This window comes from Amphibalanus amphitrite, unplaced genomic scaffold (assembly GCF_019059575.1).
Source record: "Amphibalanus amphitrite isolate SeventyFive unplaced genomic scaffold, NRLGWU_Aamphi_draft 000160F_arrow, whole genome shotgun sequence".
Taxonomy (NCBI): domain Eukaryota; kingdom Metazoa; phylum Arthropoda; class Thecostraca; order Balanomorpha; family Balanidae; genus Amphibalanus; species Amphibalanus amphitrite.
The window spans coordinates 631,859-645,482 of NW_024881655.1; the positions used below are offsets into that span (position 1 = coordinate 631,859).

Below are 13,624 nucleotides of genomic sequence, written 5' to 3' on the forward strand. Positions count from 1 at the left end.
AATCGGCAGTGATTTTGATGACTCAATTGTCAATGAACGGATAAATGTAAGTAAAATATTGGTGCGTTGGTTGATACGAATACATATACGGAAAAGCTACAACAAAAACAGTGATTTGAATACATAAAAGGTTTATTTATATTGCTGGAAAGCGTTATTGCTGCGCAGTCTGTAGACGCTCACTTTAGGTATGTCACTGCTCCTTTGTAAAAACACGCTATCCTGTTTCAGGGCTTGTCGCTGCTGGTGATTCCGTTCGTGCCCGCCTCCAATCTGTTCTTCCCGGTGGGGTTCGTCGTGGCCGAGCGGGTGCTCTACATACCCTCCATGGGATTTTGCCTACTCGTGGCCGCCGGATTCCACAAAATGACTCGATACAGGTCAGTAAACATGTACCCGAAGAATGAAGACGTAAAATGATAACTGGAAACACCAATTAAACTGATGGAAATCCAGTACCGAACACTTCATTTTCTGCCAAGTTTCTCGAGACTTGAATATTAACCTTTGACTCGCCCCGCCCCACAGACGGTATTCCACCCTCCTCCGCGCCTGTATCTGTCTGCTGCTGGTGTGCCACGGCCTCAAGACGTGTCGGAGGAACCAGGACTGGCGGGACGAGCTCTCCCTCTTCACCGCCGGATTGCGCGTCAACAGGAACAACGCCAAGCTGTACAACAACGTGGGCCACGTGCTCGAGAACCGGTCCCAGCTGCGGGAGGCGCTGGCGTTCTTCCAGCAGGCAGCCAGGTGAGCGATACGAGAGGAGCTGATAACACCGGCGCCGAGGGAACACAAATTGTGCGTTTTGTTTCGAGGAGCGGAATGATATCCATGAAAGGGACATATGTATCTGAAAGCGGTGTAGCAATATAAAGGATCAAGGTGGCTAAGGAGTTTAACCATCGAATAGTAATTTTTAATCTGCATTGTTTTTCAATCAAAATGAGGCATGATAAAATTGGTAATTTCCTTGTTCTTTCAAACAAACAGTTAAAAGGGAAATTGAATGCAGCATTAGCTCTTACATGCAAACTGCAAAGTACAAACTACCAACTGTCTACATTAAAATTCAAAGGGCTGTTATTTCGCAGTGTTGTTTCTCAAAATGCCTTCCGCTGGGTGAACAGCTTCACAACACTTTGGAAGCTTCTAGTGCATTTGCTCATTTCTTAGTAATGTCCGTCGAGTTTCCGGCCTCCGGGTCAAAGCTTATAGTGTTGCCGAGCCTCTCATGGCGTGAAAGCCGAAGTTTATATTAGTTATTTCAATCATGATGCTTTGATGTGTCAAGCAACTCTGCCTAGATTCTCTCAGGATGTCACTGACTATTTACCAACTCACAGAAGCTTTGAAACACGTAAACTAATCTAAATAGTAAGAACATCAAAACAAATCAACATTTTAAGTTGTAATAAATTGTCCGAGCATACGAAGAAATGTCTAACACTTTAGAGCCATCATTATAACTTGTGATAAAAGAGATGCCTAATGTAGCTACAAGTATTTTTCACCGAGCATGCGACGAAAGCATTTACTGTCCATAACACAGACAACCGGACCAAAAAGTCACTATCTGAAATAAATGAACATTGTGAGTTGTGACGATAGAAGCAATGCAGTGCCCATTTTTTTTTTAATTTTGTCCGAACCTTTTGATGGGAAGGATTCACAAGGACAGAGCCACCGCTAAGCGAAGCTTGTTGCGATGACCCTGCCCTCTACCCTCCGATCGCGCAATTCCGATTCTATGGCAGAATTTAGAGTCCAAAGTTTAACGTGCGCACAAAGCCACGCACGGCCGGTCCCCTCGCTGACTTCGCCTGGCTACGGCCTGCCACCAACCGCAACCATACCTGTCAGGAGGCCCATAAATGTCGAGCGCGAGCGCTTCGAACCCGGACTGTTATAACCGGGAACGCGTGCTCTCACCACGCGGAGTCCAACGCTCTAACCAACTGAGCTACGGGACCGGCAAACTTTTTAACGAATTTTTAAAAATTTAAAAATTTAAAAATTAAAATTTAAAATTTTAATTTTTAATTTAATTTTTTAATATATAATAATAATAATTTTATAATAATAATAATTTTTAATTTAAATTTAAAATTTAAAAATTTTAAACGAAAAGTAACTGATAACGATGTAAATGGAGGTCGGTGCGACTCTCGACCGTGTGACTGACACTATTTGTTTGCAGGGTACAACCGGATGACATAGGAGCACACATCAACATCGGGAGAGCGTTCAACAGCCTCAAGATGTACCCGGAAGCTGAACATGCTTACCTCAACGTAAGAACTCATTGTGGGCCTGGGTGGATTGTGAAATTCGTAACATTTGCTGTAGGAGACATGCATACGTGATTTGTGGGGAAGTTGGCTCCGGCTTCATTATTTAGATGCAAGTAAGTAATGGTATAAGGTGTAGGCATATGTAATAGCTCACGACAGGTCTTTCCGGCTTGGAGTGCATTTGATGCTTTCCCTAAGTTGCACATAAATACTAATACAAGGAATAGAGTATAGACATTACATTTGATGGATTTTTGTCGGGAATTCAAGTACGGCATGGGGCATAGCTAGTGTTTGTTCAAATCAGGCGAAATGTGCTAAAGGCATCGACTACTTGTAGCCATAGATTTGTGCTTTTGAGAACGCCATCGTCTTGGCTGAGCGTTTCCCAGAACGTATCACTCATAGCGGCAACTTTTAACTTTGAGGAGCTATTTTCTGAACCAGTAACTCGGTACCGCGAATCGCTCACGGTGTTTTGGGCAGCAGATTGACAGCAGCGCCGCTTGGCCTGCCCGAGCGAGCCGAACTGATTTTCAATTGAGCAGCCCGCGCGAACTGGTGAATTCTGTCACCGGTTAGCGTGTGGGCCGACTACTAAACAGACGTGCTTTGTGTTCAGACATTGCCGCCCCTGCAGTCTCAACTCATGCATTTAACAGAGCAGAAATGCGAATGGCGAGACGGTGTCTCAGCCAGAGTTAGGCGGACACGGGACTTTACAGAATGCGTGAACTTTAGACAGTAGAATCTGAACATTCCGCAAGGACTGAATGCAATTAAGTAGTTATATTGCTTTTCTTTGAAGCCAAGTTTTGAACATCAAGCTAGGAATGTATTGCATGTCCCGGTTGTGTACCTTTCTGGCGGTAGCGTTGCGAAATGGGAGGAAATGTTATCACCCGGAACTCTCATTATCCGACACCTGTTGCAATATGCGCGCTGAAACGAACCAGTTGCTCCCCCAGCCGTCAAACAGAGCTCCCCCGCCTCTCCGGAGCCGCGCGGTGGGTACACGGGCCATTAATCACAGCCGGTCCGACGCAGAGGTCATCACTCAGACAGCGCCGGCACGTGCCGTCAGGAGCGCGGTACAAGTTAGAGACGGCCCAGCCGATCCCTGCCGCCGCAGCAGCCCACTCCGGATTGATGTCCAGTCAATCACGGTCCACGTTGACAAACCGGAGGAATGGGATCAACTGTTAAAAGGGCTTGATTCGGCCAAGATAGTCTCAGATGAGAGGACAAACTTCACTGGTATGTTGGGAAGTACCAGATGCCACCGCCTGAGGTTACTGTGCTCTCGCTCTAACACCGCACACCCTGTCCCTCCACAGGCGCGGTCCCTGCTGCCGCGGCGCCGGCCCGGAGCGGGGGCGCACCAGTCGAGGGTGCCGCCCCACCACCTGACCGTACTGTTCAGCCTGGCCAACCTGGTGTCCCGCGACCCGGCGCGACTGGAGGAGGCCGACGCCTTCTACCGTCAGGCCATCAGCATGCGAGCCGACTACACACAGGCGTACAGTGGGTCTATTTAAGATCTCCAGAGCCACCACGTGGCGCTACGGTCGGGGTAGGGCGAGTCCAAATCCCGAGGGGAGTGGGGTCACCGGTCATTGTGGGGGAAGGAGGGGGAGGGGAGTGACGCGGTATCGCGACGCCTGGGGCGTGCGTAGCGCCGGGAGTGGGCCGCCCAGGGCCGCCCGCCACTGCGCCGAGGCTGAGGGGAGGGGATGATGGTTGCGGGTGCGTTCACTCCGGTATGGTGGTATCCTGTTCATGTGAAACCAGGAAGAATGCGACTAAAGGGAATCATTATCTCAAACAAACGGGCAAGCGAGAGGCAGCGTCAGTTCCAGCCAAAATGTGGAACAATGATAATTGAAATCTAGGACGTATCCTATAGCTTGCAACTATTCGGTCGATAGTTGCATGATATCTTAGGCACTTTTCTAAACTGTCATTTGAGTTGGATATTTTTTTCATTTGGCACGTTCAGTTTTGGTGGGCTTTATCGGTTCAAAAAGAATCAAAATAGAAAAAAAGTTGAAATGGCTTCAGAAAAATTACCAAAAAAATATTTTCTTAAAAAAATGAAACTTAGCTTAACCGCAGGTTGTTTGAATTAGATAACAGTATTCGTTAGAATTGTGTTTTTCTATTGAAAAACAACCGGTTACATTAATAAGCGAAAATTTTGACTTTATTGGGACTGGGAGGATGTTGGGGACTGTCATTGTGCTTGTCTGTGTTACAGTAGAAGGAAAGGATTTACTTCGTGCCTAGATAAAACCAGACCCGGGAGTGGGGCTCGAACTCGCGACATCGCGTTCAGCTCACAGGTCACCCAACCTCGACGCTACGAGCACCTGTCGCCCTTCGCAGCTTGCTCAGTGTTTCGGTTAAAGTTCGGCTGAAGTGTCTGACGTCTGTCAATGCCACGAGGCGAAATCCGGAGTCAATCGTCTGTCCCGGTAGCTCAGTCGGTAGAGCGTTGGATTCCGTGTGGTGAGATCGCACGTCCCGGTTTGGAAAGTCCGGGTTCGAGACGTGACGTGCGCTTGACGTTTTTGAGCCTCCTGATATGGTATGGTTGTGGTTGGTGGCAGGCCGCTGCCAGGCAAAGTCAGTGAGGGGACCGGCCGTGAGCGGTTATGTGCACACGTTAAAATTTGGACTCTAAATTCTGTCATAGACCAGGAATTGCTTGATCGGAGGGGTCAATGCAATGCAATGCAATGCAATGCAGGGTCAATGCAGCAAGCTCAGCTTAGCGGGGACTCTGTCCTTGTGATTCCTTCCATTCAAAAGGTTCGGGCCAAATTTATATTAAAAAATGGGGTGCCGAACCAGGTTGGGCCGGGTTGAACCAGGTTGGACCAGGGTCTTACACGCAATCAGTGTCAGACAAAACAGAAGCTAATTTCGGGTCGAATATTTTTATTAAATGATCTTATTGTTTTTTTTTTAGCTTACACGTATAACTTTTGGCTTTTTTAAACTCGAAACTTCATGCACAAAAATGTGACATTCGTCCACTTTTCCTCATCTTCTATTAGCGACTTGATTTGCCCTTTTTGTCTTACCAGCAAAAAAAAAAATCACCTGCGTGATAATTATTTGCCCAAGGGCGCTCTACGCAAGAAACGCCAGCCGGTCAAAAAAAAAAAACTGTCGAACGATACAATCTTTCTAGTGCTTGAATTATATTTAATGAAAATTTCAGGAGACATAAATAATATTAATCCTTATAGCTACCGGGCGCTCGGAGCATTCGCTGGCATTCCATTGCCAGCTGCATTACCAACACCACATTTGCATTACTTTGGGTGCATCATAGTTGACAGATGTGCCGGTCACAGCAAACCTATGCCTCAATTATTATCCTTTCCTTCCAAGCAGCCAAGCTAACCGGCCGCCCGGCCCACCACCGCGATATGGAACAACGCTGGAGTGCGTCATTTGCCTGCGGCAGTGCCCCACCGCGCCGGGGCTGTTTGACAGGTCACCCGCACCGTGACCTCGCCCCCTCCCCCCCCCCCCGCCCACCTCCCCATCGGGCCCAGCTCGGTAGTGGCCTCTCCTTGAATGTTACATGGACTCGACTAAGGCTCAACGCCATCTAGTTACGTCTGGAGATCCTTACTAGATCCACTGTACATAAACCGTGGTGACGTGCTGGTGCGTCTGAACCGGACCCGAGAGGCGCAGCGCACCTACGAGACGGCGCTCTTCTACGACAGCGACAACCCGGACATCTACTATAACGTGAGTATCGTAACACTCAGTGTAACACAGCCCGGACATCTACTATAACGTGAGTAACGCAACACCTAGCGTATCACAAACGAGACATCTACTATAACGTGAGTAGATGGATACGAGTGGTTAGCAACGGATGGCAAAAGGACAATCTGCACACTCATTAAAACGCGAGTAGCAGGATGCGGAATAACCGTGCATTTACCTCGCCGTGAGCAAACGAGTAAGGGATAAGTCGAGCAGGAAATGCAAGTTTGGTATCAGGGTGCAAACTGGCTCGTGAATCAACTGCAACATGAGCGCCGGAATACAAATACGTTCCTCGGAACGTATTTGTAATGGAATAATTTAACCATTCGTATGTCCCAACAGTTCAGTACCGTGCGTTTGACCCGAACTCTCCCTAAGCTGAATGATTTGCGCCCCTGACCTGACCTGACCTCCCTCCCCCAGCTGGGTATCGTGTACCTGGAGCAGGGCCGCCTGGCGCAGGCGCTGGCCCACCTGGACCGGGCGCTGGAGTTGGCCCCCGACCACCAGCAGGCGCTGCTCAACTCGGCCACCATAATCCAGGAGTCTGGCGCGGCGCGACTACGGCCGACGGCACGGCTGCGGCTCCGGCGGCTGCTGCAGCTCTCGCCGGCCGTGGTGGGAGCCGAGAGGGTCCACTTCAACCTGGGCATGCTAGCCATGGACGAGCGCGACCTGCCCGCCGCCGAGACCCACTTCAGGAAGGTACGGACGGGACGGGAAGAGAGGGGAGGTAGAAGGTCTGCTGGGGCCATAGATAGGCGAGCTGCAGAGGAATTGAGCTCGTGCGCGTAATAACACGCTCTTGAGCCGCCAGTTATCTTGACGCTTGATAACGGCAAATTTAGCTGCGTACAAGCACTGGGCTATACTTCAAAGTTGAAGCCTTAGAACGTCGAACGGCAATCAGTGTTACGATGTAGCAAAACAGATACACAACGTATGGTCTGTTCTCATCGCATCCAATCACGGCGTCTTCGCTCACAGGCTGTGGAGCTCAGGCCGGACTTTGACAGCGCCCTGTTCAACCTGGCCCTGCTGCTGAGCGACTCGGGCCGGCCTCTGGAGGCAGCTCCGTTCCTCCATCAGCTGATACAGTACCAGCCCGATCACATCAAGGGCCTCATCCTGCTCGGAGACATCTACGTCAGCGGAACGAAGGACCTGGACGCCGCAGAACGGGTGAGTGGTGACGATTTCTTCTCGAAACGAAATGCTGCTATGCTGCTAAACGATGCACCCTGCACCAAGAACACTTCGAATCACGCAGCTTTACTGAACTAGAATCATTGTACATTTTCTTTACGTTTATAAATTCGCTTTACGATCGTATCACACTCGCCATAGGTACTTTATCACTTGTCAAGCCTTAGCTTTCTCTGTCTTCATAGATTCCAGATCCAGCCTAAATCCGTCATTACCACAATCACAAGCGATTCAGCGCCCTAACCACTCCCGTTCCCTTTCTCGGCAGTGTTACGAGCACATTCTGCGTCTGGACCCTGACCACGTACAGGGTCTGCATAACCTGTGTGTGGTGTACGTGGAGCGAGCGGAGCTGGCCAGGGCCGAGCAGTGTCTGCTGCGAGCGGTTCACTTAGCGCCCCACGAGGAGTACATTCAGAGACACCTGCGGATCGTGCGGGAGCAGCGGCGGACGGCGGACGCCCAGGAGGCGCTGCCGTGCCACGGTGGCGCCGGCGCTACCCCGAGCGGCCGCGCCGCCGGCAGCTGAGGGTCAGTTCAGCTGGATATTGTGTACTATGAAGCTACCTACTTTGAATGTAAACGGTCCGATGGATAAATCAGGGTGTCATTGCGATGCATTAGCACCATTACTCTTGTGGGTAGGGGTCTATGTTCACAAAAATAAAAGCAATGCCTAACAATTACGTAAAAAGTGCATAGCTGAACACACTTAGAAAAGACCAATACCAAAGCGAAGGTACAAGTCAAATGAATTTAACACAAGTTCTTTCATTTTCAGGGTTTGGGCTTACCCCACAAATAGACAAGTGGAAATAGCCTCTTTCGACAGGAATCTCAGGAACGCCAACATACAAGAGCTAATTCGACTAGTCGAAGCAAGTCATTACAACTGAGACTCGGCACTGCATTTCTGGACAACTGTGAAACAGACATCAGTAGTGCCAACCTTCGAACGGGTATCAGTGAACGCATGCCAATATTGGGCAACACCCCGTCTCACCCGACGACCAAGTCATATCGGCGCTCCCTAACGGCCGGCGCTATCATAAATAATTGAACTTCCACTTTGTAAGATGACCAGTGAACATGCTTTTCGTGCGAGAGAAGTGGTGCGCTTTTTGAATTGTGCATTGTATCGTGCGGTGTCTTCAACGGAGCGGTGTATCACGAATGACTTGCATAATGGTGGTAATGCTGTTTATTCGTTCCAACGGCTACTATGTGTAATGTCAAATGTGTATGGTTAAGTACGCGACAAGTGACAACGAAGTATGAGAGCAACGCAACGTTATTCAAGGCCATTAGTGGTTCAGTGGATGGTTGTTTACCTTTATTGAGTTGAACTCGAAAAAGGACGTCTCATCGTTATCAAGAGTTTGTCATTGAACTGAACTCTGTTACCAATCACAAGTGTCCGTCGTAAAGGCACTCAGCTCTCACTGCAGCAGTGCAAATATCCTTCCCGTTCGAGGGGACTGGCATCTTCTTCAAGGCTCGATCTCAAAGAGGCGAATGGTCGACGTATATGTAGAAGCGTTTTTCAGTTTCGACTCTGAATAGGAAGCGTTGCTGGAAGTTGGAACAAAGGCCGTGCCGTGCGAGCGACATTGTCTGTGATACATTTAATATACATAATGTGCCGTTAAGTGTTCAGATATCGAAAGTCTTTGCTTGGAATAATATCCTAGAGGTTCAGCCCACAGTTCAGCCCACACACCTAGGTACTACCTAGCGGGAAGGCTGTTATTTCTTCAAGGCCCGCTGTGACCTACACTGTAGATCCCAAAGTAGATCCGTCTCATTACAGTTTTTTTAGGGATTGAAAGTTTTTATATTCACATTACCTCATCTCGCCGCACATACTATTCGCAATATCTGAGGAACGTTCAATCGAAGGTCTTGACACGGCAAGAATAATCAACGAACGGATAAAAAGTCCAGGCGTAATGGTAGTCTAGCTATATCTGTATAAGCCACGACCGCATGTCGCGGTCACGCGGATTTGTTTACATTTCCCCGCCCGGCAGCCGAGCCCCCTGCCCCGACGGTTCACCGGCCTCGCGACTACCAATGCGGTATCGGCGCCTGTCACCGCCAAGGTCGCGAGAGGGGCGGGCCGTGGGCGCCGGGTAACCTTGAACGTCGGGCCGCCGAGACATGTGTGTTCAGCCGGGCAGGACCGGATCGGGCCGGACCGCGGCCCAGTCGCTCCCTGTCCGGCGCCAGGAGAGTTGTTTGGAGAGTGATTGCCGACAACGACCGACCAGAGTTGACATAAGCCCTCGCAGGAAACGAGCAAACGCCTGCAAACACCTTTGTGAGTTGTGTGGGGACCGGTTTGGTACGTGACTGCACAGCGCTGTGAGTTCGCACCTCTGCAGCAATGGCGTCGGGCCGCGGCCGCGTGCTATCGATGCTGCAGGCTATGGAGCGCGTGTCGTGCCGCTGTCCGGCGCACGGCTCCGGAGGGGCGGTGCGGCACACGACCGCCACGCCGCCCTCCACCGACTACGCATTCGAGATGGCGTGCTCCAACATCCGCTACGGGCCGGGCGTCACTCAGGAGGTCGGCATGGACTTCAACAACATGGGCGCCAAGAAGGTGTGTGTCATGACCGACTCCAACCTGGTGAAACTCTCGCCTGTGAAGGCGACCCTCGAGTCGCTGCATAAGCACGGGGTTAACTTCGAGCTGTATGATGGGGTGCGGGTCGAACCGACCAATGAGAGTTTCGAGGACGCCATCCGGTTCGCCCGGAGTCAGCCGTTTGATGCTTTCCTGGCGGTCGGAGGAGGCAGTGTCATGGACACGGCCAAGGCGGCGAACCTGTACCTCTGCAACCCCGAGGCGGAGTTCCTCGACTACGTGAACCCGCCGATCGGAAAGGGCAAGCCGATCCTGGGGAAGGTGAAGCCGCTGATCGCCGTTCCGACCACCTCCGGAACTGGATCCGAGACCACAGGGGTGGCCATCTTCGACTACCTGCCGCTGCACGCCAAGACGGGCATCGCCAACCGCGAGCTGCGCCCCACGCTCGGGCTCGTCGACCCGCTGCACGCGCTGGCCATGCCCGAACGGGTAGCCTGCTACAGCGGCTTCGACGTGCTCTGCCACGCGCTGGAGTCGTACACTGCCATCCCGTACAACCAGCGCTCGCCGCGGCCGGACAACCCGATCCACCGGCCCGCCTACCAGGGCAGTAACCCCATCTCGGACGTGTGGGCCGAGGCTACGCTGCGCATCATGGCCAAGTACTTCCGCCGCTCCGTGTACGACGCCGGCGACGTCGAGGCGCGCAGCCAGATCCACATGGCCAGCGCGTTCGCCGGCATCGGCTTCGGCAACGCGGGCGTGCACCTGTGCCACGGCATGAGCTACCCGATCGCGGGCATGGTACGGAGCCACCAGCCGGCCGACTACTCGGCGCAGCACGCCATCATCCCGCACGGCCTGTCCGTGGTGATGACGTCTCCCGCCGTGTTCCGGTTCACCGCGCCCCTGTGTCCGGAGCGACACCTGCGCGCCGCCGAGCTGCTCGGAGCCGACGTCACCGGCAAGAGCGCCGCCCAGGCCGGCGAGGTCCTGGCCGAGGTGCTGCTCGACTTCATGCAGTTCATGAAGGTGGAGAACGGCCTGTCGGCTCTGGGCTATAAGTCGGAGGACATCCCGGCGTTAGTGCGCGGCACCGTGCCGCAGCACAGGGTCACCAAACTGGCGCCCAGGCCCCAGTCCGAGGACGACCTGGCCAAGATGTTCGAGGATTCACTCACTGTTTACTGATAGCCCCCATGGTGGCGACTGTGAGTAGCATGGCCAGATAGGTGGTGCAATACACGTGGGCGTTGCGTAATGCGCGGTGCATTCAGGGTCCAGGGATCACGTGTTCATTCCGTGACCTTCCAACAATAATATAGCCCAAAACATATCATTCTGCGTTTTACCTGAGATGATGCGAATTACAACTCCTGCCGCAAGCACCTTGTATGCTGCCACAAAAAAAGGGAACTTGTATAAAATCGTTTATATAGTTCGCTCGCTTTAGCTGGCGGCCAAAAACTGTTTCCCCAGCAATTGCCTTATCTGCGACTGTAGTTGTAATTATCTCAAGAGCCACTTACGATTGTATAACCACCGATGACCGAGATCCGAAATGTCCTGATAGTGACCGGGACCAGTGAAATGCCAGAGTGGAGCGAGACCGAAGTATCAGGATAAAAGCGCGTCGTTAATGCATTATGTAACCTTCGCTGAGATTTAGGGAGCTGTAATACAGCTGGTGATGAGTGATTATTCGATATGCACGCAAACTGATAGTCATTAGCACAAAGCGCAATTATATTTCAATGCTAATAAAGCAGGCAATCACAGTAGATGCATTGTACCATATGACTTGCAAATGTCAGAATCGGTTAGATCACAATGACATCATGCAACATCTTACGTTGAACCCAACAGTGCCGCATTTCTCCTGGTTTTCCAAAACCCCAGTGAATTACGGGCAAGTTTGGATAACATATATCGTTGGAAGATAGCGCTATTCTAGACAAAAAAAAAACAAAAAAAAAAACGAGAAGCGCTAGATAACTGGCAGAAAAGTACCCTTGCCCATATTCAAAGTTACTGACCATAGAGACAGCTACAGCGCTCTCAAAACTAAAAGCGTCAATCAGCGGTGCCATTTTTTGCAGCACTCCTTCGGCGAAGACGGTCACAGCGTCAGCAAATCTATAGCTTGAAGGTTAGCATCCAAGATTCCACAACCTTATAATAAAATCACCATGGAACACCCAACAGCTTTGTACAAATTATACGAACAATATGATGGGCATGCAGGGCAGCATCATGTTTATATGCACAAGACGATGTTTAAAATCCTCTGCGGGATTAGAACTCAAAAGCAACTTACGAAGCAAACGCATGGGTATCACCTGCTAATTAATTTGACACATTTTTCTGTACTAGTAGTACCAGCTGCTATAATGTACCGTTACCGTATAGGTGTAGTCGGATTTAATTATTTGAGGCACTCTATTACGACTTCTTGATAAAAAAAAATAGCTTCTTATTTTACGAACCACTTGGTGGAAGCGCCCGCACTCTGTGCGGCGTGCACGTCTACTCAGCCTTCTTGTCCTTGTTCAGCTTCCAGATGAAGTAGTTGAGGACGGCGGCGAACCCGGTCCAGCACAGGTAGGGCATCATCAGGTAGGAGGCCGTCGAGTTGATGGGCTTGAAGGTGACCACGCACGCGCCCACACACGGTAGCATGGCCATGATCTCCAGGAACGCCTGCGGACAGAAACGGCGACAAAGTGAAATGGACAGAAACAGCCACATATTCAAACATGGAGAATAGAATGGATGCCCTCAGTACCTTATGGTACAGAGAAAACGGTGAAGTCATTCACAGACTTACGATACCCACAAACCAGAGGACGACAACGATAAAATCGCGTTCAACACGCGGACTTGGCGCAAAACTAAGACTACGAACACTCGGAACGCAGCGAAATAAAAATACACGGCTTAACAACCCACATGGCTTACCAGCCCGGGTCGATGAGCCCCAAAGAATATCGGAGTCCATGCCCAGTTGAGAGCTAGCTGTGTTGCGTAAAGGGTCAGCGGCAGCTTGGCATCTCCTGGAAAACAAACTCAATCACTGACAGGCACTGGCAGACCTAGCTGGGGTGGGCAATAAGGAGGAGGGAAGGCTGGAGGGAAAAAAGTAAGCATTTGTGGTTGAGTGTTAAAACATTAAAAAACTATTTTTCATGAGCTTGCACACATAAGCCGATAGGCCATAGCCAAACTCACCCTCAAAGCCACCTCCGTCCTTCCACACCAGGTAGGATGCATATCCCATGCCAGTGTACAGGGCAGTCCAGGTCGGACCAAACACCCAGTTGGGCGGATTGAAGGAGGGCTTCTTTAGACCCTGAAATAAACAAGCACCAAAACTGTTACAACACATGTAAAAACTCCCCACTAAGCACTTCAGCGTAGCTAATAAGTAACAATTACAAAAAGAAAATATCGGACTACCACAAGTAAATCTGCCGTGCTCCCTTCAGAGTTCAGACAACAACCACTTCATGCACGTCAATCTCACCTTGTACCAGGTGGGAACATTTTTGGACGTTATCAACGCCCCAGCGATTCCTCCTATATGAGGCAGCCCAGTGGCCAGCAGCCATTCGTAGCCCATGGTGATTCTGTCCTCTGGGGATTCAGACAAATAACCATTTCAATGAGCATCATGAAACATGTGAAAAGTTATTACAAGGATGAAAAACACTCAGCGGTTAAACTGATTGTAAATTAAGAT

At 50.5% G+C, this 13,624-nt stretch overlaps 3 protein-coding genes across 9 annotated transcripts in view; 2 read left to right on the forward strand and 1 right to left on the reverse strand.

Moving 5' to 3' along the window:
- LOC122383305 (protein O-mannosyl-transferase Tmtc3-like) overlaps positions 1 to 8,948 on the forward strand; it is a 58,052-nt gene extending 49,104 nt beyond the window's left edge. The window contains exons 9-17 of the mRNA XM_043369596.1: positions 232 to 380; positions 529 to 750; positions 2,201 to 2,294; positions 3,632 to 3,813; positions 5,951 to 6,062; positions 6,510 to 6,791; positions 7,074 to 7,268; positions 7,561 to 7,823; positions 8,074 to 8,948. Coding sequence (XP_043225531.1) covers positions 232 to 380; positions 529 to 750; positions 2,201 to 2,294; positions 3,632 to 3,813; positions 5,951 to 6,062; positions 6,510 to 6,791; positions 7,074 to 7,268; positions 7,561 to 7,821 — 1,497 coding nt within the window. The 3' untranslated portion in view covers positions 7,822 to 7,823; positions 8,074 to 8,948. The remainder of the gene's footprint in view (positions 1 to 231; positions 381 to 528; positions 751 to 2,200; positions 2,295 to 3,631; positions 3,814 to 5,950; positions 6,063 to 6,509; positions 6,792 to 7,073; positions 7,269 to 7,560; positions 7,824 to 8,073) is intronic.
- Positions 8,949 to 9,418: 470 nt separating this feature from the next.
- LOC122383308 (hydroxyacid-oxoacid transhydrogenase, mitochondrial-like) lies at positions 9,419 to 11,224 on the forward strand. The gene has a single exon (XM_043369600.1). It carries the CDS (start codon positions 9,679 to 9,681, stop codon positions 11,074 to 11,076), a length of 1,398 nt encoding a protein of 465 aa, XP_043225535.1. The 5' UTR covers positions 9,419 to 9,678; the 3' UTR covers positions 11,077 to 11,224.
- Positions 11,225 to 11,612: 388 nt separating this feature from the next.
- Positions 11,613 to 13,624, reverse strand: part of LOC122383309 (translocator protein-like) — a 34,306-nt gene continuing 32,294 nt past the window's right edge. For all 7 annotated transcript variants that reach the window (XM_043369608.1, XM_043369602.1, XM_043369603.1 and 4 more), the window contains exons 2-5: positions 13,409 to 13,518; positions 13,114 to 13,234; positions 12,844 to 12,938; positions 11,613 to 12,585 (exon numbers count right to left, since the gene is read on the reverse strand). In XM_043369608.1, coding sequence (XP_043225543.1) covers positions 12,412 to 12,585; positions 12,844 to 12,938; positions 13,114 to 13,234; positions 13,409 to 13,504 — 486 coding nt within the window. In that variant the 5' untranslated portion in view covers positions 13,505 to 13,518 and the 3' untranslated portion in view covers positions 11,613 to 12,411. The remainder of the gene's footprint in view (positions 12,586 to 12,843; positions 12,939 to 13,113; positions 13,235 to 13,408; positions 13,519 to 13,624) is intronic.